The sequence below is a fragment of the Sycon ciliatum genome, chromosome 7 (assembly GCF_964019385.1).
Source record: "Sycon ciliatum chromosome 7, ocSycCili1.1, whole genome shotgun sequence".
NCBI lineage: Eukaryota > Metazoa > Porifera > Calcarea > Leucosolenida > Sycettidae > Sycon > Sycon ciliatum.
The window spans coordinates 2,788,221-2,815,936 of record NC_088649.1 but is presented as its reverse complement, the minus strand read 5'-3'; the positions used below and the strand labels follow the sequence as shown (position 1 = coordinate 2,815,936).

The window sequence follows — 27,716 nt, the reverse complement described above, 5'->3', positions numbered from 1 at the left end:
GAAGCTTTCTGCATGAGGACAGAAATCCGTCCATGTCAATCCTCTCACCTCCTCATTCCTCACTCTCACTTTCTCCTTCATCGCCATACTCGTCTTCTTCTTCGTCATTCTCCACTTCATCAGGCCAGCGAAACTGCCAATACTGCAAATTCAGATCATCTCTGGCCATGGCACTTAGAGCATCGCGCAGCCGTGGAGACACTAGAGCACTTTCAGGCATCCACAGCTCCTTCAGAGACGAGCAGCTCTCGACAGCGGGGGCGAACAGCTTTGCTTCGTCGTCAGCACCTCGGAAATCATTCCTCGTAACTCTGAGCACGGAGAGCTTGGGCAGACTGGGCAGCAGGGACGCAAGCACCGGCAGAGCTCCCGACGAGAGGCAGTCGTCGTCCAGGTACAGCTTCTCTAGGCGTCGGCACTGACTCAGCTCACCACGAATGGTTTCCAGGAAATCTCCAGTTAGCTCATTGCGATGGAGTGAGAGGACCTGCAAACTCTCGTGTTGCTGTTGAATGATTCTACTGACGATCGTAGCCGAGTTCTGCTTCATCCCAACCTTGTTCAGCCACAGCCATCCCAGCCTCAGTGCTCCTAACAATGGTGCTAGCTGGGTTAGACCTTCCATATCCAGTACGTAGTCAAAGAGATAGACGTACTGGAGATCTGGGCAGCTGCTGCAGACTGTGGTGATGACGTCAAGGTTGACTGATGGATCGGTGCACTTTTGACCTCCAAAGTCCACTGCCAGCAGTCCTGTACAGCGGTGTGTGTTGCTGTGGACGGTGGCCATAGCATTGCTGCTGACCAGGTTCCAGCATGTGTAGAGTGCTTGCAGTGTTGACGTGTTGGATGCGATACACGCTGCGATATGGGCCGTGTGACGATCTGTTAGGTTGTTTCCTTGCACAAGTTGCAGGTTGATGAGCGTAAGATTGCGTAGTAGAGCCATGCCATCAGCCATGCATGCGTACCCGGTATCACCTATACCACAGTTCTGCAGGCTGATGCAGGTGATGAACTGGTGGTGGTGAATCATGACTGCGTTGATGGCCTGACAGTCGGAGGGCGAGAGAGGAACGCCGTCGAAATCTACTCCGTACTGCTTGATGATGGCTTGCATGCTGGGGATGTCTTCGATTCTGCTTTGCTTGTTGTTGACGTGCTCGGCGAAGATCCGGAAGGCGTAGAGGATTCGTTGTCTTCGTTCCGCGGCACTGACGTTGTCCTGGGCTGCGTTTGGCTGAGCTGGTTCGTCGTGTGGATGAACTGTAGGCAGATTCGACGTGGGAGTGACGGTGAAGCATCGAATGGCCGATCCAACTCCGACGTTGGTTAGGCAGTCGTGCAACATCTGTGTACTGGCACTGGGCACGCAATCCGTCCACATGGGTAGCAGTGAACGGACGAAACACTTGCAGGTGATTTTGGCGACGGTCGGGTCAATTTCTTGACGGACCACTTCAGGAGCAGACAATGCCAGGCCGATCCTGTCGCCTATCAATTCTTCTGCAAGACGCTCCGCATCTTCCAACAAAAGACAGGAGGACACGTGGTCGGCCCAATCCATGATGTGGTCGTGCGTTGTGAAGAGAAAATACGTGATGCTGTGCCCTTCTGCTCCTGTGACGTCCTTGCTGTCGTGATGTGGCTGAGTGGAGGGTGTGGACTGCGGATTGACAATGGCTTCAATCAGCGCATTGACGGAGTTGGTGTCCAGCTCAGTGGCCAGTAAGCGCCAAAACATGTTGAGGCTGCCCGTGAATGCTCCAAGGCGTTGCACAAGCCAGGCGACATCAGCTGCACTTGGACTGCGGCTAGCGAAGTAGCGAGATGCTAGAGCTTCCTGTAGTGCCAGATGGCTGAAACGCCATTGAGGATGGGCCTGTGACAGTGGCTTATCACAGGCAATGAGAAGACCAAGTGAACGAGCTGCTGATGATAGTGAAAACATGCTGAAATCAGCCTCCGTGAAGACGACCTTCCGCCGGATGAGCATGTGGAAAGCGAACTTGGCGAGATCAAGGAGGCTGTTCTGGATTCCGTCAGGGACATCATTCAACTTCTCGTATGGTTCAGTCTTCTTCAGGCCTTTCTCCGTCTTTGGTTGGATAGCGTTGAGTATCATGGAGTTGAAGATCTTGCCTAGCGTATCGGGTATGTCTCGCTGGTTGGAATAGAGCTGGCATATGCTGGTAGCGTACAGTGGAGTGCGCATGATTGCAGCCAGTTGAGGATTCCTCTTCAGCTTGTCCAGCAGACTGCACGCTTTCTCAGCTGAGAGGACCTTGTGGACGTACTTCTCTAACTCCTTCTGCTCGAAACCCAAGAGCTCGACGCGTCGGTGGAATACAACCTCTGGGTTGTGGATGAGATTCATTGCCTCCGTGGAATGGCGTGACGTTATGATGAGGCGCACACCTGGCAAGCGTTTTCCGGCGATGACATCCTGGACGTACGGGCTGCACTCGTCTAGTTTCGTTTCGTCCAAACCATCAAGTATGATGCAGACTCTCTCTGGATGGGCTTTCACGTACGCACAGATCTCAGATTGATCAGTATCCGAGATGATGTCGTGACTCCTCAAAGCCAGAAGCTCAGCAGCACACGTAGCTTGGCGCACGGAAGGCAAGCGGAGTTCAAGGGCGAACACCAGAGCCATATCTTGCCAAATGCGACCCAGTGCCCAGTCGTAAGGACCTTTCTTGGTAAACAGCAACGTCTTCCCCCCACCAGCGCAAGAGAGGGCAATGGTGCGGAACGTTTCCCTCCGCGGGGCTAGTCTCATGGACTTCTTTGCTTTGAGGATGTTGGCCAGCTTTATTTTGTGCAGTTTCTTTGCAGCTGAAGCAAGGGAGTGTGTGAGCTGCTCAATACCAGCACTGCTGCCTAGCTTGTCAGCATTCAGCTGCTGCACTCTTGCACTAAGCTCTTCAAGTGAGACAACATGCAAGTTTGCGTAGATCTCATCCATGCCCAAACTTCTCACCTCCTCTGTGCTGCTGTCTTCGACAGGAGTACGGACATTGGTGTAAATTGCACATAACGAATCACGCAGCTGTCTGACAGCCTTTGGCAGCGAAGACACCCTCCATCTTTGCGGTCTCTTTGTCTGAGGTCTGCCCTGGTTTGGTGATGGGCAAGATCTCTTCATGGTAGCCCACAGCTGCTTGAGCAGCCGCAGCTACAGTTGACGGTGACTTACTCTAAACTAGCAGTGATAGATGTGAGTGTACCAGATATGCAGACTAGAACAAGCAACTAACCAGCACACACACACGTCTAATCTATAGCTATGGCTGGTGCGCAAATTGTATCATATTCTTCTTCAGTATTCTGCTAGGAGTGATACTGTAGACGGTCAGTTGATAATTTCATTCAAACTCTGACAAACACACAGCAGTCTTGCTCTTGCTACTACAACACCACTACCCGTGACTGTACTACTACTACTAGTACTACAGCTGCTGACAATGCTACAGCCAGTAGCTACTATGGGGCTGTTAAGTGATGACGTCACAGTTCCTTCGATACGCATAGCAACGATCCCACTGGGGACAAACAAAAGTAGCGTCGTCTCCACCGAACCAGTTGTCAGTGGCAACATATAGGAATCGTGTACATTTCTTCGTTTCTTCTTTGCTGTTTTCAGTGAGTGTTTTGTTTTCTCTTTGTCCTTGATCTCGACGGCGTTGTCGTGCTCATTACCTTACTGAGACGTCTCTTGTGACTGTAGCCAGTGTCACGGAGGATTTTATTGGCGTGACGAGGTAGATCGCCGAGATCGAGCGTGAAAAACGCTCTGCATTAGTAGCTCCTGTAGAATGTCCTCTGGGATGGCGTATCCATGGTCAACAAAGCCAAGGTGCAAGACAGCATAAGAGATCGTGTAAACGATGTGAACTCCAAAAGGTAAGCTCCTGAACAAGTGGAAAGATATGTGTAGGACTCAGTATAGAGTCCATGCACTATATGATGTCCAGCACCCTATATAGAGTCCATTGGTCCAAAATCCACTATACAGAGTCCAGGAGTCCACTCAGTTTTGATCAGCTTCATCCTGCCGCGCAATCCCCTATAAGGAGTACACTTTTTCTACAAGTCCCCTATTCACGGTCCAGGGGTCCAGTTTATCCAGTCACGCCGTCCTGTGTGTTGTGCCCGAAACTGAAGTCACGACAAACACCTTTTCAGTTTTGCTTGCCTCGTGGCAGCGCATTCCTTTCTTCACTTCAGCCATGGCTGCCAGTTCTGCTGTGCAGTTGCTGACAGTAATCTGTCTCGAGGTAACCAAGCAGGATAAGGAGACGTTCAAAATCAAATCTGGAAAGCGTCTTGTGGTTCTCTGAAGACGTTTCATCAGTGCGCGGGATGAAAGCAGAAATTGCAGAACGAGAAATGTTCAGCACAGTTCAAATCTGACGAGTCAGGTACACTGACACTCTCTTTCGTTCGACGCCACAAGGATCCCCTGTTTGGCTGGCCATTGCTGCCAGTAAGGCGTTTGAACAGTTTCATCAGAGCGAGGGATGAAAGCAGAAAGCGGAGAACGAGAAAAGTTCAGCACACTTCCAATCTGACGAGTCAGATACACTGACACTCTCTTTCGTTCGACGCCACAAGGATACCCTGTTTGACTGGACAAGAGCTGCCTGTACCACCGTGTCAAAAGGCTGTCCAACTACATGGCAGGACGATGTCTGAGGTAAGGAAGCTTTTACTCGTTTCGATTGGTCTGCTGTTCTGTCGTTATGCTTGAATTTTTTTCCATTTTCAAGGATCGTATCGCGTTTGTTTGATGTTGCTTGAATGAATGCCCTAAAAGTAATCAACCACTTCGTAATAGTCCTCAAGGACTGCGAGGACTTTGCATCAATCGTATACGATCGTCTAGCTATCATCAATTATTATTTTATTTCATGAGAAATGTATTTTTATCCCTGTGATAATTATGTGAACTCCACGACACTCTTCCTCTACTAGGCTCTAGTATGATGTCAAATACAATGGGATCCACAAACGCAGTGCCAGTGTACTAGTAGTAGTAGTAGGAGGATTTCTCGTATGCCGATGACAAGAAAAAGCTTCTCAAGCTAATACATGTACCGTAAAGTACCGCCAGAGCGCCCCACCATCTCGTCCTTTCGTGGCCGCCTTGTGGAGGTGGATTCCTGTCTGTAGGTCATACGACACGGACCTTGTACAAACATTGCACATTGTGCAGTCAATCCGTACCCAGTTTACCTTCGAGCTCCACATAAAAGCATACCAAGTTAGTGTGACCTTAGTACACGCGCGCACGAAGGTTCTCACATCGTACAAACTTAGTAGCATTCTGCCATACGATTTTCTTCCCTTGGCTGTAAAATCAAGGTGGGGCGCTCTCGCGAGACGGGGCGCTCTGGCGGTACTTTACGGTACTCGTATTCCATGAAGTAACCGTTTTGATGTCACAAACATGACATTGTGTCAGTGAAACTGCCTCGTGACAACAAATCATTGCATTTCCATCTTGGGGAAGACTGACTGACGGCAACGCTGTACAGATTGTTCAAATCATCTCATTTCAATTTAGTTGCAGTGAAGTGAAACACTGTGTACACTACATGTATGGTGGTGTGTCTGTGCATCTTGAGTGTGCACAAACGATCTTACTGTAAGACATGTTATTATAACGAGTCGCAAATTTAACGATTGTCCAAAATTCATAGGTTAACGAGAAGATATGTTAACGATCTTGCAGTATTCTGCCATATCCACACACAGCATAATATGAATCAGTACGGCCTCAACGGATCTTGAAGAAATGTCATCCGTTAAAACGTTAGATTTGCTTCCTCGTAATAGTATACATGTCTTACATTATTCCTCGTATTACTAATAGATTATTGTCCCCACCGTCACCTGTTCACAGGTCTTTGAGTGGATGGATTCGTTGAGAACTTGGTAGTTGTGTGCTTCCATGCATCATTACGGTAATACGCGTATCCTTGTGCTATCTATTTGTTGCAGGTGTGCTGATTCAGAAGATTGCGGAACTGAGTGCTGCTGAACATTTGCATGGCCATGAGCAATGGTGAAGCTTGCTATTGCACTCTCAGCATGTCCTAGTATTATGCTGACTACTGCACTATGTTACTCTCTTACGCTACTACACGTATGTAAACGTGCGCGCATCCGCCCATGTATGCATTCGTTTCGTATAATTATTTGTTATCCCTCTTGACTTTACGTGTAAATGGGTGGACGTTTGCATGGCTGTTGGAGTTACGTGTGTATTGTGTCTCTACTCTTTTCTTGCTGTTTTCCTGGCGTTGTATAAGTTTGTGTGTGTGTGTGTGTGTTTGTGTGCGTGCGTGCGCGTGCACAATAATTTGAAAACAAATAATTAATCCTTGGCTCTCCATTATTCTCTTTCGATTCTTGGGTTTTTTCTAGGTATTTTCTTGGCGTTGTGTGGGTATGTGCATGTGTGTGTGTGTGTGTGCGTGCACAATAATTTGGCAACACTACATGATTGAGATATTGTAATTTGCAGTGTCTGCGAAAAGACCACTTGATTTGAGGATGGTGTTTGTAGGGTTTTTCATGTAATGAAGTGGCTGCAGTGGCGCCTCAATACTTATTTTTTATCTTGAGAAGTGAATGATGTAAAGGATTAAAGGAAGAGGCCGTTTTCTGGTTAATATTCACTGCTTACAGCAGATCCTTTGTCTAATTTCGAACTCTGGATAGGGGATGCCTAATTCGCTGGACTTTATACAGGGAGTGTTGTAAAGACTCCTTATAGTTGATTTCAAAGTTTGGACTCCATACAGTTGATTTTGGACCAATGGACTCTATATAGGGGTGAAGCCAATTGGCTGGACTCTATACAGGGAGTGATGTCCATCTAAACTTTGAGCTCACAGTTGATTCCAAGTTTGGACTCTGTACAGTGGATTTTGGACCAATGGACTCTATATAGGGGTTGGACATCATATAGGGGCTGGACGCTCTACTGAGTCCAACATATGTTTAGTATTTACAAACTCTCTCTTCATCCATCGATTGCCGCTATGCATTGCATTTTGTCTTCACAGATAATCTGGACAAATAAATTATATTGTAACTGGAGAGTGCAATCGTGCTTGGGACCCATCCCAATGTCATCACATGGCTGTGGTGACTAGTGTATACCTGGGAGAATTTTTCCTCAACTGAGACGGAGTGTAGATGGATGGATTATGAGAAATGCGAAGATGTGGAGTAAGTTGTGTCGAAGAAATGTGTAATAAAATAAAATTTACTTTACACTCAAACATACACTGTACATGTACATGTAACATCATGATAATGATTCCATCTTCATTATCTCCGCAACAGGTACGCCATACGCACCGAATACATGGTGTGTGTGCACGTGCGCGCTTGCGTGCGCGCGTACATGCACACACTCTCATGCGTGGCCGAGTTGGCCGGATGAACAGACCACGCATTTGCACGAGGTGTCCGTCATGTCATTGGAGTGCTGTACTTTATGACTCAGGGGCGTAGGAGGGGTTTTGGAAGTGGTACGACCGAAGGTCGGTGCGGCGGAAGGCCGTGTTGGAGGGGGTCCGGACCCCCCCCCCCCGGGAATTCTGGCGCAGTGTGCAGTCGAGTCGAGTACAGTACTCAGTACGACTGCAGATGCATAACAGATCTACGAGTCTAGAAAAAGGTCTGATGCGCATATGCAAATATCGATGGATCCTGATTTTTTTATTACGGTTTTGCACGTTCCAGACGGACCACACTTTTCGAAAAGTGGTGCGGCCATGGTCGTACCAGTCGTAGCGGGTGCTACGCCCCTGTGACTTTATTCCAAAATAGTATGTCGTGCCCCTGTCAAATGGAGTTTGTGTCTATGCTCAGCGGGTATCGGGCCATGACGCCACACTGCAGTCAGCGCTGGAATTAAAATAGCACTTCATGGATTATTTTAACTAATTTCCTTTGCGTTTACTTTGTTGAGCCCGTGGTTTCATTTCTGTGTTCTGTTATGATTGGCCTCTGGAAATAATCGGAGTGGATGTCATTTTTTGTCATATGTGTGTGCCTTGTGCAACAGGTTCAAGGCTAGATGCACTTCACATTCGGCGTGGGATCTCGGCGTCTCGGACCTGATAACGTCTTGGTTGGATGGGTGATCAAGGATGATACTACTCGGCACACCAATGTACATGTCAATGTAGTTTTTACTTTTTCAGAGCTGCACTATTTACGTCTTGATGCTTACTTCGGTGCTAGTGTTGTGTCCGTGTGTTGCTACAATGTCATTATCTGTATTGTATTCCGTCTGCTTATACATGTGTCTTTATGAAGTGTTTGCCATGGCGGCGATGTGTCTTGTCGATCAATAGTGTTGTGAAACCTATCACTATTCATGCTTTGCTGGCTACTTGCTCGCTCCGCGCCGTGCACGCTACTAGGTCTTGTAGTATATAGCTCGATGCTTTGCATCGATCGCTGGTTGTTGTTGTTCTTGTTGCTTCTCTGTTGTTTGAGCTTGGTCCTAGAGTGAAGCTTTGGTCTTCTTGTGTGGTGAGGGTGAGGAATGGGTATCTGGACTCCTGGTATATTTCCGTAAAGAACCTGGAATTGTAGAATCCTGAGAGTATGTCTGGCCCACTCCCCGGTCATGACATTAGCGTGTTTCCCCCGGATTATTTCTATCATCCTGTGTGTTCTTTGGCTGAGCGAGCACATGCACGAGTGTGCAGCTATAACCCTGTGTATCTTTGGTTACACTTTGTTCTGCAATGCATGTACCTTGTAACAGTCTGTGCTTGCACTGCTTTGTGTGGCCTGCGTATTTCAAGACTATTCAGTGCACCAGACCCAGGTTGGTTTGGTTGCCGGATGATCTCTTGTTGCGTCGCTCTGTGTTTTGTATTAATCAATTTTTGGGCTTGAGAATTGAGCTGGTGTGTGGTTCCCAATATGAAAACATCATGCTGGTGCTCTGTGTTTCGATTATCGACTGTCCGAGCAGTCACGATTCATTACCAGAACGGTCAATACTGTAGTCTCTTCACGTGTTTGTGTTTTCGCCGGGGGAATTAGCGGTGACGTTGCACATAGAACGGCAGTGTTGCATCACTGGACGACCCTGCCTTTGCATCTGACTTCATTTCCCCAGGATCTGGTGCAGATACATCAGACAGTCACTTCCTGTAAACACGCAAACAGCAAAAGAAGAGATCCCGCAAATCAGGAAAAACCATTGCGGAAAATATCGAGTAGATCATACACCATTCAATAATCTGGAGTAATTACAGTGAGACAAACACTTCAAACAGTGCTCTCTCTCTCTCTCTCTCTCCATCCTTCCAAAATACCCTGGAACAATTCCCTGGAATTATTTTATTTTATATTCTCAGCACATCATTCTGAACAACTTCTTCCATGGGTCTTCAATCACCACGGAGGGCGAGAATACAGCTAAGTCATGCAGTCTACGGGAGGTGCGGGCTGTCATGGATATAGAGGCTGATATTGTGCCAGCGTGAGGGCAGAGACAGAAAGAAGACACTGATTTCTTGAACAACTCACCTACATATAATCGAATCCACAGGGAGCGCTCGTACTTTGATCCATCAGGAGGCGAAGAATCTTCAAAGCACTCTCAAACACGGAGTTTTACAGTGGGCAGCCAATTTCACAGCCATTATGAAGGCCCTCGACGACTACAGGAGATTTGTAGAGGAAAGAACAAGGAGTAAAGAGCGACAACAATCGCTTGACGAAAAAGCAAAGAAAAACTGTTCTCTCTCCAGTCATTTAGATGCTGTTGCCCTTCACAACTGGTTCCATCCAGAGGACGCGACTTTTGTTTGTCCCCAGTGCTCTCCGTTGCTATGCGTATCGAAGGGGCCGTGACGTCACACTTAACAGCCCCATTCTACTGTATGAGTGTGTGCGAGTAGGTTCAACGGTTTCTCCCTTGCTACTGTAACTGTCCTGTTCTATACTGCAACACTCTACAGCACTGTCTACTGTAGTGCATTGTGTGTGTGTGTGTGTGTGTGTGTGTGTGTGTGTGTGTGTGTGTGTGTGTGTGTGTGTGTGTGTGTGTGTCCCGTCTTCAGAGCTGATCGGTCTTGAGTCATAGACATGTCGACAGTCTTTGACGTCACAAAGGCGTCTCTCTTGTCATTTTGCAGAATGCACCTGTCATGATTGACCAGCAGACATTAGACAGCCAACTCAAACTCAGACTACACCTTACACACTGGTTCACGTATAAACAGTATCATGAACAGCAGTAGCACAACCAGCCGCACTGCCCGCAGTGCTGCTAACATCAGTACCTGTAGCAGCAGTGTCGTCACATGCATTGCACTGCCAGGCACAGCACAGTAATCAGTACGGAGGATTAGCAAGACGAAATTCGCGTTCGCGTTCGCAAATATTTTTCAGTTCGCGAACTGGATTGCGTACTTTCGCATTTTTCGTTCGGAAAAGTAGTCGGAACAGGATCGCGGGTTCGTGCCAGGGCAGTCATAAATTTACCACGCTGTATTGTCTGTACGCAATGTACGTCGTGTCAACGTCATGCAAGTGCGAATTCTGTCTGCTAATCCTTCTCATAACGCGAATTCCGTCACTGAGTTCGACTTTCCCTGGAGAGCGAACGCGAACGCAAATTTCGTCTTGCTAATCCTCCGTATTAGTGGTAGTTGTAGTAGCAACTAACTTTCCTACGCTATAATCCATGTACTGTGTGTGTGCGTGGTCGCTTGAAAGGTAATGATTGACTGTCACTTGACCCGCTGTCTGTTGCCAAGTGTGCTGCCAGTCCTGCAACTACTGTCACGTGACACGCTTGCATTAATTAAATTTTTATCTATTTTCTAAACTAACTTGCAAGAGAACTGGGACTCCACCGTCCTGTTAATGACTGGCATGAGCTGGAGAACAGGATTATTATACAGAAATCAGTGTCTTGTCCGTGAGCTTGCATGACAGGAGCATCAGACTCTCTTCTATTACTAGCTAGACTATAGGACCAACAGACTCCCATCCGTGAACGTATGTGTCACTTACTACAGTAGCAGGTGATCTGCACTGAGCAACATCAGTAGACATGCCGGGGTGTGAGCCCGCCTCTCAGTACCGGGAGTACAGCTCATCCCGGGACTGACTAGCAGGTGATCTGCACTGAGCAACATCAGTAGACATGCAGTGGTGTGAGTCCGGCTCTCAGCGCCGGTAGTACAGCTCACTCCGGGACTGACTAGCAGATGATCTGCACTGAGCAACATCAGTAGACACTGCCCACGCACCACACTTTCCAACGACTACGTAACTTTCTTCCAAACCTGCAGTCTTTTGTTTTCTTTCTTTTTATCCTGTCTGCGTGGTTGGGATCGTGGTTGGGATCCGTTCAGGCAAAATTTAATTTCGCTTGTTTGGTGCTGTCAGCCATGGCCGCGGCGCAAACCCTGGGCTTCTAGCACTTCTAGCCGCCTGGTCCAGCGGCTGTCCAACCAGGCTGCTATCCACAATGGAACGCACGTGACTCCAGCTCACATCAGCTACGGCAAGGGTTGCTTTGCATTCCAGGGTGCTCAGCTTTGGAACAACACCCTACACTGCAGACAGTACTCGTACTGTCGACCGTCGAAGAATGAATAGGCTAGAATTTTACCAGGTGCAGGAATCCCTTTTTTACACTGTGGCTCAACAGTATAATTATACAGATCTGATCGGATTAGGTTACGACTAGTCCTGGGGACTTACTGCAGACACAAAAACGAGCACTAAATGACGGTTTTCGAAAAGGTGGAACACAGAGCACTAAATGATCGCTAAATATTGGACGCTCGTGCACTGTAATACGAAACAGTGGTAGCGACTTCGGCACATGGTTGTTAGGAAAGGCTTTGCTCCCCACACTGGCTTGAGTAGGCTGGAGAAGATTGTGCCTGGAGAGGATCACTTACATAGTGCTCTCCAGCCCAAACATCACCAGGGATGCAAACTTACTTACAGCTCGACAAACATCTCGTGACCACCAGATAGCAGCGTGAGTCAGTGTCGCTCCTGGACGGCGAGAGCAGACGTCGAGGACCACAACCCTGTCACCTCTAAGCCAACTAGTCGCAAGCCTGCGCTTGGCACAACAGTACGGAATAGTGGTTGCGACTCCGGCGATGATTGTTAGGAAAGGGTTTGCTCCCGACACTGGAGCTCGCGCTATTCCGCCGACTTGACTTGACACTTGACTGACTCACGACTGCCATCCGAAGCACACGCGAGAAGTCCATCGAACCTTCGACTCTGCAAACCTGAAAGAAATCATCACTTCCTACTGCCTAGCTGAGCAGGGAGTGGTGCTTTCTTGCAGGTTAGCAGAGTCGAAGGTTCGGGCAAGGAAGTGATTACAAGTGGAAGGAAAACGTTGCAGTACAGTTGGAGAGTTCTTAGAAACACACACCGCATTTATTATGTTAAACACTTTGCTGTATAGTTTACTTCGAAGTAGTACAAAAGCCCCCCCCCCCCCCCCCCTCCCCTCAGTTATGGTCCGTATGGAACACACTACAGATTGACAGTAGATCTACTGTCGGCCGTCGAAGATTGAATAGAGTAGAATTTTACCAGGTGTACGATAGTCTACAGAGTATAGTACACGGTGGCTCAACTGCGTAGACAGTTCTGCATGAGTAAAAATAGGAAGGGTCTAAGCTACACGGACCCTGAACCCGCAGTTCTTCAACACCAGACAGAACTGTAGCCAGTATGATCCGTGTCATTGCTCAGCTCTACCTGTTCAAAACACGCATGATACATTACATACAGTACACAGGTATCACGTGACTATACTCTAGTATCACACTGCATGTGTTTGACATATCAGACCAGATTACTATGTTAAATAACAGTATTCCTGGTGACATGATGGCTGTCTACATTACGTTTCTCACCTCATTCTTTGTAACTAATTACTTGCTTCATCTTTGCCTAACCTTTCGTTCCTACATGTATACTATAAAGGAAATCAGCAGCCTGCGACCTGTTTATCAATGACGTAATTCTACCTGTTTATCAATGACGTAATTCTACCTGCTCATCAATGACGTAATTCCACCTGCACCACATGCGCTCTCTGGCTGACCTCATCACACCAGCAACACGACTACAAGTAGTAGATACTGACAAAATAGAATTTCCTCCACGCAGCGCTGTTTCCACAATCATTTAAAAGGTTTCATAAGTGAAGGATAAGAATACTGAATAAATGGCTAGAATTATTTAGGATTTTTTACAGAGAATAACTGTGAATACAAGGAAGAGCGATTCCTCGTTTTTAGGTGACAGACGTGCTAAGTGCTAACACATGGATAAGAGGTGGAAGATTACACTGCTACTCGCCATAGCTGTACTGACGACAAACATTGTATATAAACATGTACATATGATGCTGAAGGAGAAACAGATTCTAGAATTCTGAAATACAAGTAGCATACTGAATATACAGCTGACAGCACTGCAGGTAGCCAGGAGACAGGTCCCTGGCGCAATACAGTGTACCACAAGTAGCGCTGTGTTTATGTTCAACAATTTATTGCCAGTATATTGTCAGAACGTGTGACATTTGTCACAACACTGACGCATGATTCTGACATTGAATAAACTGACTTTTCCTCTATCACGTACATAGTACACACACTGTATTGGCATACACTACCTGTATACCCAACAATCCTAGCTCTCTACTTGCCATGATTGTGTTGCATACACTACCTGTATACCTAACAATCCTAGCTCTCTACTTGCCATGATTGTGTTGCATACACTACCTGTATACCCAACAATCCTAGCTCTCTACTTGCCATGATTGTGTTGCATACACTACACATGTAATATAGACCATTGAGATGTTTCATAATTCCAGTCGATATTGCTATAATTCCTGTCCAGACTTCATAGTGTGATATTTGTACCATGACGTCATTGTCAGTTACATGTACAATCATGTACAGTGAGTATGGTTTATAAAGTGACCGGGTGTAATGATATACCGGCTATAATGATCGAACTCGCCAAAATCAAAATCAAATCACAAAATATACAGTTAAAATATCACTATACACATTATTATCGGCTATACCGATATATCGCTTATTGTGATGGGCTTCAGGAAGCAAACCATATCAAATGCACAGGAAAATATCGTATATACTGATCAAGAGTGATGATCACAAAACAATTGTTCTTCAAATTTAGTTCATTTCTTCCAAAACTGATCCAGTGTTGCCTGGATGCATCTGGCAGCAGACGTGATTGAGAGAAAATTCTTCCCTGTAAAGGCTGTATGCTGTAAGCAGCCATATGTACACGTGGCTGCTTTTCATGCTTTTTCCAGCGTGTATACATCATTTCATGCACAGTCATGTGCCATGTGTCAGTCATACATGCAAATCGGCTATAGTGATGCACCGGATATAGTGATAAATAATTGAAAATCAAAGGGCGCGTTATATCCACTATTTACTGTAGCTCTGTTGCGCGCGCATCAGACCTAACAAGGTGGTAACAGCTAACTGTACACACACACTGCTCTACACTAGACTGTACTAGACATACAGTTTAAGTCACGTGTGCGGATAGGGGAAATCCCCTATACTACCTGTACAAGTACAGAACGGTGGAACGATGCTGGCAAAGGCAGTGAGTGTAATGCCATTGGATCTTTATTGTTTGTCAATGCACGTTGTTCAATACGCAACTGGAACTCTGTCAGGATTTCTGACACGTCCATTACAGCAGTGTATGTTGCAGAACGTTATTTGGGTGTCATTCTGGACAGGAAACTTCGCTCTGGGCAGGGTACACTAAATCTATCTGTGCGGTAGTCTTCAAACATTTGTCTGATAGAACTTTGAATATTGCGTACCGCCTATAGCTTATCAGTAGAGCAGTCGACCAGTAATCGAGAGTCCCTGCGTTCGTTCAATCTCCACTATGTACAGGTATATGTCACCAAGGTCTTTTCAGCTCAAGTCCGTAGAAGGCTTCAAATCTGTACACCCTGTAACTCACATTCATAGTTCTCTTATGCCTTGTGAGAGTGAGAGTGGTCACTACCATCATCAACTTCCATAGCGTATGTACAGTGTACATTTACATGATGACGTCACAGGTGGTTGTTCTCAGATAGGTGAAGATTGGTGGAAAGGAGTTTATTAGTTTGACGGGTAGAAAAGAGAGAAAAAATGTGTAAAGAAAAGAATTGATGATCATCACTATAAATAGAAGCAGGTGCCTTGTCTCTAAGTCAGCCATGCTCTAACCACTGATTAGCTATGGTGTAGTCGTCATCCAGGCAAACACTGTTCAACATTATTCTTCAGACTTGGACACCCACAGTCCGTCCTATGAAACCACACACAGTCTGGTGGTGCGCAGTAGCCCTCAATGCACGCACGCACTGTGCACACACAAACTAGTACGACAACAGCCACAAAATTGACTCTCGTACCTAACAACGTTGGTTTTGATGTGAACACTGATGATTGTCGTTGTGAACACTGATGATTGTCGTTGTGATTGTCAATTGATGTAACAGTTGCATACAAATATCAGTATTTACTGTTACTAATATTTCTTTATAGCTAGCTCAATACACCATCCATTCAGCTAGATGGTTCATTTTGTTTTCTGCATTGTACTCCATAAGGGCCCCGGGGGCAGTCCGAAATTTTTTACTTACACTGGCCACCCGGGATTTATTCGTTGTTTCGGGTCACATCACTCGTCAGTGTACGCCAGTGTCTGTCAGTTGTTTTGTTTTGTTTTGGTTTCAGCTATGCATACTTGTACATGTAGCATGTCATGTATGCATGTATGCATGTTTGCATGTATGCATGTATGCATGTATGCATGTATGCATGTATGCATGTATGCATGTATGCATGTATGCATGTATGCATGTAGCACGTCATTCACTATAATTATAAGCCTTTTCTACTCTATCGAGTATCCAAGCTGTCGTCCATCAGAAATCACGCTAGTCGATCAAATCTCACTGTAACCAAGTCATTGTCCGGTCAGCACCAGATCTCGGCCTTGCTGGAAAACGAGCTGTGCCTGCTGAGAAGCTCCCATCAAAACATCCGATGGGCAATGACTCAGCGACGAGGTGGCGGAACCGGTGCTGGTTCAGCGGTAAGGATGGAACGCTACAGGCTCTGTTGACTTCTAGTTTCCGTCTCCTCAATACCAGCAGCCTACATCCGATATGACGTCAAAATAAATAAAAGGAGCAACGGCGAGAATGAGGGTTAGAGATTGTCAGAGACGAATTATCAGTCAATGAATGAAGTAGTGTTTGACGAGGGTAGTACTGAACTACATATTATCACAGTCCATTGTCCAGATCCAAGCTGTGTTCATCAACCCAGTGAATGTTAGAGACGGGACTACATGATGTATTTACCTACTTTTCAGTATGGTGTGTGATGGTTGAGATGTCCGTATTGACTACAGACCTTGTGTGTTGTACAGTGTAAACCTTGATCGATCTCCACCTGGAGTAGGTCCAGTGTGACTACGACCATGAGCAACGTGTGTGTAAACAAAACCAACCTGTACACCAGTATAGCAGCAGTCAACGGAGAACAGGGACTGACTAAGGGATTGCATATCATTCACCATCCACATCACACCATCGCCTGCGGGGGCCATGCTGAGAACGCATTTCAAGGAGCTGTCCAAACATACCAGACTTTGACATACGCTTGTCATACATTTGTGCTATGTGTTCAAACTAGCCTAATCCATTCTCCCTGATGATGCCTGCTACTTTGTAGCAATCTATGTGGTGTGTGTTGGCAGGTATCAGGGTAGTGGAGATGACTTGATGGTGGCACTGCTGCTCTTGCCGTGACTAATGATCATACATGTACTGTAGATACTGGAAATGTAACAGATGTCTTCCCAGTACAACTCTCCACTATATACACTGGAGAGTAGTGAACACTAAATGTGATGTACACTTGACATCCACAACAAACAGATCATGAGTACAAAGATGGAGGAAGCGAACAACGTTCTTCTTTCTGAAACTGAGTGGGTTGGAAATCATCACACCCTGCGCTTCTGCTTCAAGATTCACAACTGTATCTATACAATTTGTGCTACATGCTACACACACAAACAGACAGGTCAATGCATTTTTTACTAGCAAACACAGCCCTGCTGATAATCAGGGAAAGAGGACAACTGAAGTGACACTGGACAACAAAGGGGAGTAGGAGCGATGGGCCGATGTGGTTAGCGAGGCTCATCCGACCGGAGGTCTCGGAATCATAGCCTACGACCAGGCATAGCTAGGGATGAGTGACATAAAGATAACACAATAGAAATTGGACGGTTCGCGTTCCCGGCCGGGCAAGAACCATCTTTCCGCTTCGGTGGGACTCCACCGGCCTATGTTCAAGCGTCAGGTGCGGCTCCTAAACGATGGGGAGGATAGATCAGATCTCGGTGCCAACCAGAGGCCAAAGCCCGAAATCCTATTTGCCCCATCCACGAGTGACATAGCTGGTGGGTATTTAAACTAGCGCTATCTGAAGTAGCAACCATCTATATTATATGAATGTCAGTCTCAACGAGGTGGCAGGAAAAGTACTGGGTGAACAGTATCGCCTTCAACACGCAAATGACCCGTTACCAATGGTAGTCTCAGCTTTCACATACATACGCATACTTGTTACTGAGGCAGACAGGTGTTGAAAATGTATTCGTAAATCCTACTAGATTTGTACTGCTGGGGACAACTACCAAACAAACATAACCTAAAAAATAGATAACACTCTTGTAGCGACACAATCAGCATACGTTATTGTTACAGTACTTCTGTGATATTTCCACTATTGTCACATTGTCTTGAGTAGCAGACAATTCTCGCACATCCTACAAATTTTCTGTGGTGAGGTGTGACTTTTGTAGCTGTAGGTTATCTCTGTTTGTGTAAATCACACCAGTAGAGAACTTCCCCTATATATAGTCATGTAGTCTTGTAGTCTCTAATTTCACATTTCATTTTCATTCTTTATGATGGTTCTGATGACCGAAACGTTTGATCATTCACTTGAAAACGTTCACCACGGTATGATTCGCAACTGTGGAGTGATAGCCAGAGTTTGCAAAGGCGCTCCATGGGATGCAGTAAAACTTGCCGCTGGAGTAGTTTATAGCTTATGCATAGCTTCGTAGCAGGTCACTATCTCATCACGTGATCTCATTACCGTAATGTCTGCTAATCCGACCGACCGGAGTGTCTTGTGCCAGCCACATACTAGTAAGTAGAGGTATAAATATTACTACTTCATCTCTGGGCTCAGTGGAACCAGAGGAGAATGTTGGGAGAGTGGGTGTTAGCCAACCATGGTGATAAAGATACGTAGAGTGATATGAAAGAGTAGCAACAGCAAAACTATCAGCAACTCATGCTATTGTCTTTAATTCTTTGTTGCCATCTTCCAGAGGTCCATCGAATAGTACGGTAATAGGTTCTAATTTGACCGGACGAGACCACACGACGCTTGCAGACCACAGCATGAACAGTTCACCAGCCACACTCCACGAAAGCAGTATTACTCCTGACAAGTCTTGTTTCGTGAAAGGAATTCGGGTGGACACACCCATTCCCATAGCGCTGCACATCCGAACCAGTTCCGTTATTTTTACAACGTTTCGGCACTTGGCTATCGTCAGGTCATTGTTATTACCTGACGATGGCCAAGTGCCGAAACGTTGTAAAAATAACGGAACTGGTTCGGATGTGCAGCGTTATGGGAATGGGTGTGTCCACCCGAATTCCTTTCACAGATGAAGCTGCAGGAAGCCTCAGCCCTTCTTCAAAGTCTTGAGTTTCGTTCCATAAAGATGGCGGGGAACTCATCCGTGGAGTGTGGCTGGTGAACTGTTCATGCTGTGGTCTGCAAGCGTCGTGTGGTCTCGTCGGGTCAAATAAGAAACCTGTTAGTGTCTTTGTGCAATGTGCTGATCAGGACTTTTCAGAACAGTAAGGAAGCGATTCAGCAAAGTTCAAAAGATTGGTGTTGCAAATGCTCAGACACATAAGATATGGAAGCTCTTTTTAAAGACTGACATTCCATACGTTAGTATGACGGTATGTATTGCCAGCATAAACCTACTGTGTGCGATGAACTTTGCATAGTGACGTAGGCGATGATGGGCGTCTCCTGTCAAGATGTTTCCACTGTGAGTTGTAGGATTGAGAGTTTAGCAGATCAGTAGATGACTACACACACTAACCTACTGTACACAGATGCAAGTGAATAGTTTAGCAATGCCGGTGACCTGTGTAATGATAGAGAATTTCTCTGTCATTCTGCTAGTCTAGTGCATACATGTCAGTATGGGAGACAGTGCTAATGTCCCCACTGCATGACTGTAGCTGATCAGGGATGATGCGCATTCTCACACTGCCCGGCATTGGAATATTCCTAATCATCAACAGATCAAAATTAATCATCAACAGCTGGCATGACAGGTCAAATCTTCAACAGATCTCATGACAGATCAAGTCATCATCAACAGCTCTTATGACAGATCAAATCTTGGACAGATCACAAGACGTATCAGTTATGAGAACACATCTTACCAGCAATGAAGTACATTCTACACGGTCCACGTGGTGCACTGTAAAAACACGTGGTTAGTTGCCCCCTGGTGGTGTTGTTGATAGTCCTGGACTGTCTTTCACTAGCGTCTTATCCTTTTATCATTCATTTTTACAGAACACACAACGTGGAAGTAATTTTGTGTGTAAAAATGTGTGAGTGTGTGTGCGCTAGTGTGTGTGTGCTCGCGTGTGTGTGTGTGTGTGTGTGTGCTCGTGGGTGTGTGTGTGTTTGTGTGTGTGTGTGTGCTCGTGTGTGTATATGCGTGTGTGTGTTCGTGGATGCGCGCGTGTGTGTGCTCGTGTATGTATGCGCTTGTGTGTGTGCGTGTGTGTGTGTGCTCGTGTGTGTGCGATCGTGTGCGTGTGTGTGTGTGTGTGTGTGTGTGTGCGCGCGCGCTTGTGTGTGTGTGCTCGTGTGTGTGTGCTCGTGTTTGTGTGCTTGTGTGTGTGTGTGTGCTTGTCTGTGTGTGCGTGTGCGTGTGTGTGTGTGTGTGTGTGTGTGTGTGTGTGTGTGTGTGTGTGTGTGTGCTCGTGTATGGTCTTGTGTGCTCGTGTGTTCATGTTTGTATGTTTATGTGTGCACGTTCGTGTTTGTGTCTTTGTGTTGGTTTCATTCATAGATGATCTAGGAGTGCATGAACCGTTAAAAGTCTCTGTTGCAAAGGCAGTCTGTGTTGCCGGTCTCCTGTATTGCTATATAGAACATAGGTTGTGTAGTAACATATCACTGCAGATCATACACTGACCAGGTAGACAGAGAGATGTTCAAATTTCTTGCAGTACTGCATGGTCACACAGTCTAATCTAGACTAGTAACTAAGTTACGTATTCTCACAGCTACTAGTACACTGTATCATGTATTATTCTAGAAATCATCATTCACTTTAACAGATATTCACATACAGATGCATTCCTGTGATCATGGCTGAACATGTGTGTGTGTGTGCGTGTGTGTGTGTGTGTGTGTGTGTGTGTGTGTGTGTGTGTGTGTGTGTGCCCTTGCGAACACCCTTGGTGTGCCCGAGGACATTGGTCACATCGTGCGGGAACGGTGTTTGTGCTGGCTTGGACACGTGGCACGGATGGAAGATCCCGGGTTGCCAAAGTGTGTTCTCTTCAGTGATCTGCCTGCCCCGCGTCCCGCACATGGTCCACGCAAGAGGTGGAGGGACGTCATTATGGATGACGTTGCGTCGGTTGAGCCACGGGTACCAACATGTTGATGGTATGGTGCAGCACAGAACAGTCCGGAGTGGCGTACTTTTCCCCGTCGACCACCCAAGGCACCCTCTGCTGCTGGCTACGGTTCGGCCTGCGGCCGCATGTTTTGTCGAAGCGGCGACCTGAACCGCCATCAGTCATCCTGCGTGGACTGGAAAAATAACAATGCGCTATCATTGCTACGCAATGGGCAAGGTCAAAGTCAAGGTGAGGGTGCGTGTGTTTGTGTGTATGTGTGTGTATGTGTGTGTGTGTGTGTGTGTGTGTGTGTGTGTGTGCGTGTGTGTGTGTGTGTGTGTGTGTGTGTATGTGTGTGTGTGTGTTTACCATGATGAGCAGTTATAACTAAATCTGATGAAAACCCAAAATTATTTGTTACAAATACCTCCCACTATCATCGTGGTTGTGTAGTTTGTTAAATGGATGGTATGCACTCTCCTTGTGGCATTTCTTGTTATCGAGGTTCAGTGACGATTTTCCACTGATAATGGTCACAAGAATACGTTCTGGATTGCAAACGGAATGCTTCAAGTAAGTTGTTCTTTTTGTTCGTGTACATAACAACACAGCTAAGTATTTTTTAAACACTCCTTCTACATGTACGTGGTATTGCTCCATCCTTGCGGTGTTGAGCATGTGTGTGTGCGCATGCGTGTGTGCACACTTGTCTGTGTGCGTGACTGTGAGTGGGCATGTGCGTGCATATGTGTCTGTCCACACACACAAACACACGCACACACACACACACTCACACACACACATACACACACACGCGCGCGCACACACACACACATACACACACACACACACACCTATTTTGACCTTCTGACACCCATCATCCAGTGGATGATAGCGATGAAGCCATAGCAACTAACTTGTGCTGGGATTGCATCATTCAACAGCTTGCAAAGTTGAAATTTTTAATAAAAACAACTAACGTTTGTCGCAAGTGGCTAGCCTGTCGCGCGCGCGAGACTCATCATGGGCGCGCTGGAGCTCCGGAGCTGCATGCAGCAAATGCGAAGCGCGACACACGAGCGCGAACAAACTGTGTCACGTGTGTGTCGAGTCTGACCGTCGATTATTTATTTTCGTTCTACTCGACAATTCCAAAAATCAGTGCCATTCATTGGCTTTAGCTTTGCCCTTGAACTTGAAATCTCGTGCCTTATTCTTTCTTGGGGACTGGTGTTGGATATTGAACGGGCGGAGTGACCGCCGGGATGATGGATGAAGGAGATGATGGCCTAAACTTGGCTGCGCGCATTCTCATTTTCGCGTGGCCTGCCACTAGTGTTTCGCAGATTCACAAAGGGTGTCACAGGCATAGCTGGAGGAAGAAAGGTGAGAGAATCGGTTGCACAGTGCAGATCAACCCAACCATTTGGTTGTTTTAATTTTACTTCGCACAGTCAAACGGGATGACCACCCAATAAAATTTCCGAACGTGACATTTTTTTAATTTATTGAATTTCCCGCATTATACCACAGTTTGTTGTTCAGGTTATTTCGCTTCAACTTTTGAGGTATGAATTCCTTAACTTTAGACTCGACATGCAAGCTCCATACTGACCAGGCTGTGTCAACATCAGGTCACGGCTTGTTTGACTTTGTCCGTTAGGCCGTGTTTGCATAGATATTGTGATGGCGTCAAAGACAGTTAAAGATTGTGTTGGTCGTGTGTCGGGGGTATTGTCCCCGCTGAAACTGAATGCAAGTTTAAGAAAGACTAGGTCTAGTGAGTTATGATCAGAAGTGTCCTGTGGGTCTAGCCCTCAGCCCCTCTGCGGCAAGCAGTAAACTATATTTACAGCAAAAAGCGCAAAACAAGACTTGATTTTTACGCGGCTCTTTTCACCGTGATAATTATTGTACACGTGTTATGAAAATTTGAATTACTCATTGCAACTGGTGGGTGAATCATTCAAAAATGCAAACGTGCTCGCTGTTGAGTGCAGCCATGTGAATCCACACAGTCACTTTTTCTCGTAAATCACTCGCTGTAAAACGTGCAAGTGGCTGTGGTGTGAATCGCCTATAACCGACTGTCCACAGTTGTCGAAGTATTTTCCAGCACTCACTGTACTTTATTAGAGAGGTTGCGCATAACGTAGTTACGTTAGTTAAAAAAATGTAGTCGATCTACGGAAAGTCTTACGTAAACTGCATGCGCATCTGGGTTCCGCCATACGGAGTTTTCAAATCATAGCAGACTCAGCGGAGGACGTTCAGGTTGGTTGTAACTCTTGAGTTTCATGCCGTTAGGCAATCATCAGACAACTGATACTCGGGTCTACCTAACAGTGAGTCAGTATGCATATAAATACATAGGGCCACAAGCATACACAAATTTAGCGCAAAATCTGGTGTAAGGTATGGGGAGAACAGCTGGCGCGGGCCACGGCGCGACAGTATAAGTGCCAGGAGGGTGGCGGGCAACAGGCAGGTGTGAGCATGAAAGCGCGGAAAGAAGCGATGGGGAGGCAGTGTACAGCAGATGGGTGGAGGTGCCAGGAGGATGGCGGGCAATGGGCCAGTGAGATCGCTAGCGGGTCTTTGGGTGATGGGCAGGCGTGGGCGTACTATTGACATCATGGATGTGTCCTCACAACAAGGCTCCACTATGAGCATGGCAAACTTTACAAAGTAAGCCTTTCAGTGCAAGTCTTGGTGGCATGGTGTCTTTTGGGTGTTTTCTTAGGTTTCAAGATACATGGAGCTACATTGTGTTTGTGTGTGTGTGTGTATGTACGCGTGCGTGCGCGTGTGTGTGTGTGTGTGTTTGGTTCCAAGAGACGTGGAGCTACAATGTGTGTTTGTGTGTACGCGTGCGTGTGTGTGTGTGTGTGTACGCGTGCGTGTGTGTGTGTGTGTGTGTGTGTGTGTGTGCGTGTGTTTGGCACACGCCGTGTACTCTCTGGTGCAGGTACTACACGAATGCGAAACGCGACAAACTCTACAACGTCATTAGCCTGGAGTTCACCAAGACTAAGTTGGAGCCTCTAGTTGAGTCACCCATTCTGGTACGTCAGCAATCCTACATACACTTGAGAGGATCAAAAGCGTTTCTGCTGTAACTCTGAGTTTCACGGTTTAAACCGATCATCAGACAGCAAGTTGGACTACAATTTTCAGAAGATATGATTGATATAGGCTGCAATCAATCAATCCTATGCATGTAACGTTACATGTAGTACACTCTTATCTGTTGTATCCGGGCGGTCCGGGACCGGGGGCTCTGCCCTTCATTTGGAAATGTTCGTAATCATGTACATCTTGATGTGGAAGGCACGTAGATCTGGCATATTACGTCACTCCTGGTTTTTCCACAAATTGGTAGAAAAGTAGTAATATATCCACTAAAACTCACTCACAGGGTTCCCCGTAGACCAAGATGCCCGTAACTTGGAGGTCCGGATAGGAGCCGTGAGAAATAAGTGCACTGTAGTTGAGCACTCCACTGCACTACTGTCTCCCCTGTATGCCGTGTTGGGGGGTTTGGTGGGCGTTTGAGGCTCATGTCATACATGATCATGCTTAGGCTCGTTCTGAGAAAGTATGGATTTTTAACTCCTGATTGGTTTGTGCAATGTGTTTATATTGGTTTATCAATGCCCCATCACAAGCTGTATAGTATGTATTCGTAACCGTGTACGAATTGCTCATTTGTCTTTTCTTCTTCCTACTGCTTGCTTGCTGAGGCTGCTGTTGCTGTTGTTGTTGTTGTTGTTGTTGTTGTTGTTGTTGTTGTTGTTGTTGTTGTTGTTGTTGTTGTTGTTGTTGTTGTTGTTGTTGTTGTTGTTGTTGTTGTTGTTGTTGTTGTTGTTGTTGTTGTTGTTGTTGTTGTTGTTGTTGTTGTTGTTGTTGTTGCACGCAGGTACGTCATTTGGATTGGGTGGACTTGGTGTGGCCGGAAATATTGCGCGCTTTGCAGCAGGAGGCCACCAACCGACTGGTCGACATGAAATATCCCAAAGTGCAAAAGTATGTGTTTTGTTTGTTCTTGTTGATGGTGCTGCTGCTGCTGCTGCTGCCGCCGTTGTTGCTGTTACTGGCCGACTGCTGGTGCTGTTGATAGTACTCCAGGTGTAGCTGCCCTATTGCTGGTGCTTGTGGTGCTGCTGCTGTTGTTGGCTTACTGATTGTGCTGCTGTTGCTGTTGCTGGCTGCCCTACTGCTGGTGGTTGTGCTGGCGCTGCTGTTGCTGGTCTACTGTTGTTGTTGGCTTACTGATTGTGTGGCTGTTGCTGTTGCTGGTCTACTGCTGTTACTTGTGCTGTTCCTGTTGCTGGCTTACTGATGGAGCTGCTGTTGTTGTTGCTGGTCTCCTGCTGTTGCTTGTGGTGATGCCGTGCTGTCACAGGTACTGCCTGATGAGCGTCGGTGGCTGCTACACAGATTTCCGTATCGACTTTGGTGGCACATCCGTCTGGTATCATATTCTCAAGGGTGGAAAGGTCAGCATTCCCTGTCTGTTTGTCTGCACGCTTGTCTGTTTTTGTGTCACACACATGCACACAGTATATAGATGGACGATGGGTGTAGATACAGACATACATCTGTCTGTATGTCTGTCTGTCTGTATGTCTGTTTATCTGTCTGTCTGTCTGTCTGTTTCTCTACCCATCATCCATCCGTACTTGTATGTATATTTACCTCTCTGTCCATCATTCTGATTGACAAGCTCCTTATAATCCCGAATGTGTCTTGTAGCAGAACCTGAGAAGGAAGTGGAATGAGAAGAAGAAAGCTGGCATTGGCTTAAGTGTACAGCATTTCACTGATTAGAAGTCGCACTTGATGATAAGTCGCAACAGGTCTGAGCCAAGTTGTTTCAATACAGTACATTCACATATTACGTAGGAAGAAGTCACGCTCGATTGTAAGTCACATCACCTCCTTTAGGGGTCTTCCGTAATTTTCGAAAAATTAAAAATCCGTCCTCGTGCAAAATTGTCTCTGACCCACCCACCCACCCCCATTTTTTTCCGTTAAGTTTTTGATTTTACCGATGCCCAGCTGGAAAATAATAACTCCTGACCCCATGTTTTCTGACTGCACCTACATTGTATGTCAAGTACTAGTAGCTAAGTACAGTGAGTAGTAGGTCAACCGACGGACATGCACGTCCTACAACTACATGAAAAGTCTGAAAAGTCATGTATAGTAGATACTGGTGTTTGCGACAATCGATCCTACACTACGTCTACAGCAGGGAGTCGTAAATACCGGTATTTTACGACTCCATGGTCTACATTACACTACACAGTGCAACACGTGTATGAAAGTCCCGGCCTGGAGCAAAAAAAAAAAGTACGAAAAATCAAAAAAATTAATTCCGCCAGCACTCTTGACCACCCACCCCCTTTTTGCCTGAGGACGGATTTTTTAATTTTTCGAAAAATACGGACGACTCCTTACCTGTTCATTGGTTGATGGAAAGATGCAAACGGGAAAACGTCTGAAGAAAAAATTGACTGGCGCCACCAGGACTCGAGCCAGGGGCCTTCACTTGAGGGCAGCGGTGCTCTAACCCTTCTGTTGCAAACCACCAGTTCTCAAGTGGGAAAGGCCTTCTCGCTTATGGCATTGTATTCATTGCAATGTTGTATTGTGACTCGGCCGTAGCGCTGATGTTGCTGCATGGCATACGCTATATGCGCTGTGTTCAGTTTACAGTATACGCTGTTATGTCATGTTTTATATGTGTATGTTTTTCATACACATCTACACTGTTTTGCATGCTATAAATACCTGCTGCTGTTATTACTGTTCATTATTGTTATAGTCCATCGAACTGAAATATACTGTCAAGAATAAAATAGTTGTCCTCGTGCCGTGTGGTCGTTCGTTCCTGACACTTTAGAGAACCAGAGGTTTCACAACACCTTCTTTGCCGTTGAGGTTCAGTGTAAAAACGTGTGACTAACTCTACTGTTTACAATGCGGCCGTCTGTGTGTGTGTGTGTGTGTGTGTGTGTGTGTGTGTGTGTGTGTGTGTGTGTGTATGTGTGTGTGTTTGTGTGTGCGTGCGTGTGTGTGTGTGTGTGCGTGTGTGCGTGTGTTTGTTGTGCACTGCAGGTTTTCTGGCTGATTCCTCCGACCCCAATCAATCTTCAGGTCTATGAGCAGTGGGTGTTGTGGGGTAAACAGCAGGATATCTTCCTGGGTGACATGGTCGAGACGTGTGCCCGCGTCGAATTGAAACCAGGCTGGACTTTTGTCATTCCTACTGGTGAGTGAGTGTGAGTGAGATTGTGTAAGTGTGTGTATGTATGTGCCAGCTAGTTCGGTTGGTGGGTGCACTTATGCCTGATTGTGTTGGGTCTGTTGCCAACGGGCTCGGCTGCTTGAAGGTGTAATGCGTGTGTGTGTGTGTGTGTGTGCATGTATGTGTGTGTGTGTGTGTGTGTGTGTGTGTGTGTGTGTGTATGTGTGTGGTTGTGTGTGTGTGTGTGTGTGTGTGTGTGTGTGTGTGTGTGTGTGTGTGTTTGTTCGTTGACAGGCTGGATTCATGCAGTTCACACTCCTGTGGATTGGCTAGTGTTTGGTGGAAACTTTCTGCACAGTTTCAACATAAGCGGTCAGCTTGCCGTGGCGGACATTGAAGAAACTACTAAGGTACGTGAGCTGTGCTGTGCATGTCTGTCATATCTTCTACAGCTCTACCACGCCAATGCCTTGTGTGAGCTTTCCAAGGCTTAGAGTTGTGCATGAAGGTTTCTGTTTTGTTATGCTCCTACGTCGTTCATCGATGTTGTCGTGTAACTGTGCGTGTATGTGTCTCTGTTTCTCTATGCCTCTGTCTCTGTCT

The 27,716-nt window shown here is 46.3% G+C and overlaps 2 protein-coding genes and 3 long non-coding RNA genes across 6 annotated transcripts in view; 4 read left to right on the top strand and 1 right to left on the bottom strand.

Annotated features, from left to right (window-relative positions):
* The window catches only part of LOC135820732 (uncharacterized), a 76,802-nt gene that overhangs the window by 45,220 nt on the left and 3,866 nt on the right, over positions 1-27,716 (top strand). The gene's annotated exons all lie outside the window — the stretch shown is intronic.
* LOC135820731 (uncharacterized) lies at positions 3,940-6,710 on the top strand. Its single transcript, XR_010554196.1, has 2 exons — positions 3,940-4,702; positions 6,010-6,710. It is a non-coding gene; the product is annotated as an uncharacterized LOC135820731 (long non-coding RNA).
* Positions 7,025-8,543, top strand: LOC135820729 (uncharacterized). The gene is made up of 2 exons (XR_010554194.1): positions 7,025-7,245; positions 8,090-8,543. It is a non-coding gene; the product is annotated as an uncharacterized LOC135820729 (long non-coding RNA).
* Positions 9,048-9,892, bottom strand: LOC135820730 (uncharacterized). The gene is made up of 2 exons (XR_010554195.1): positions 9,574-9,892; positions 9,048-9,192 (listed from the first exon to the last, which is right to left on the bottom strand). It is a non-coding gene; the product is annotated as an uncharacterized LOC135820730 (long non-coding RNA).
* On the top strand, positions 24,244-27,321 carry LOC135820735 (lysine-specific demethylase 2A-like). The gene is made up of 3 exons (XM_065333739.1): positions 24,244-24,886; positions 25,266-25,359; positions 26,984-27,321. Exons 1-3 carry the CDS (start codon positions 24,864-24,866, stop codon positions 27,143-27,145), a joined length of 279 nt encoding a protein of 92 aa, XP_065189811.1. The 5' UTR covers positions 24,244-24,863; the 3' UTR covers positions 27,146-27,321.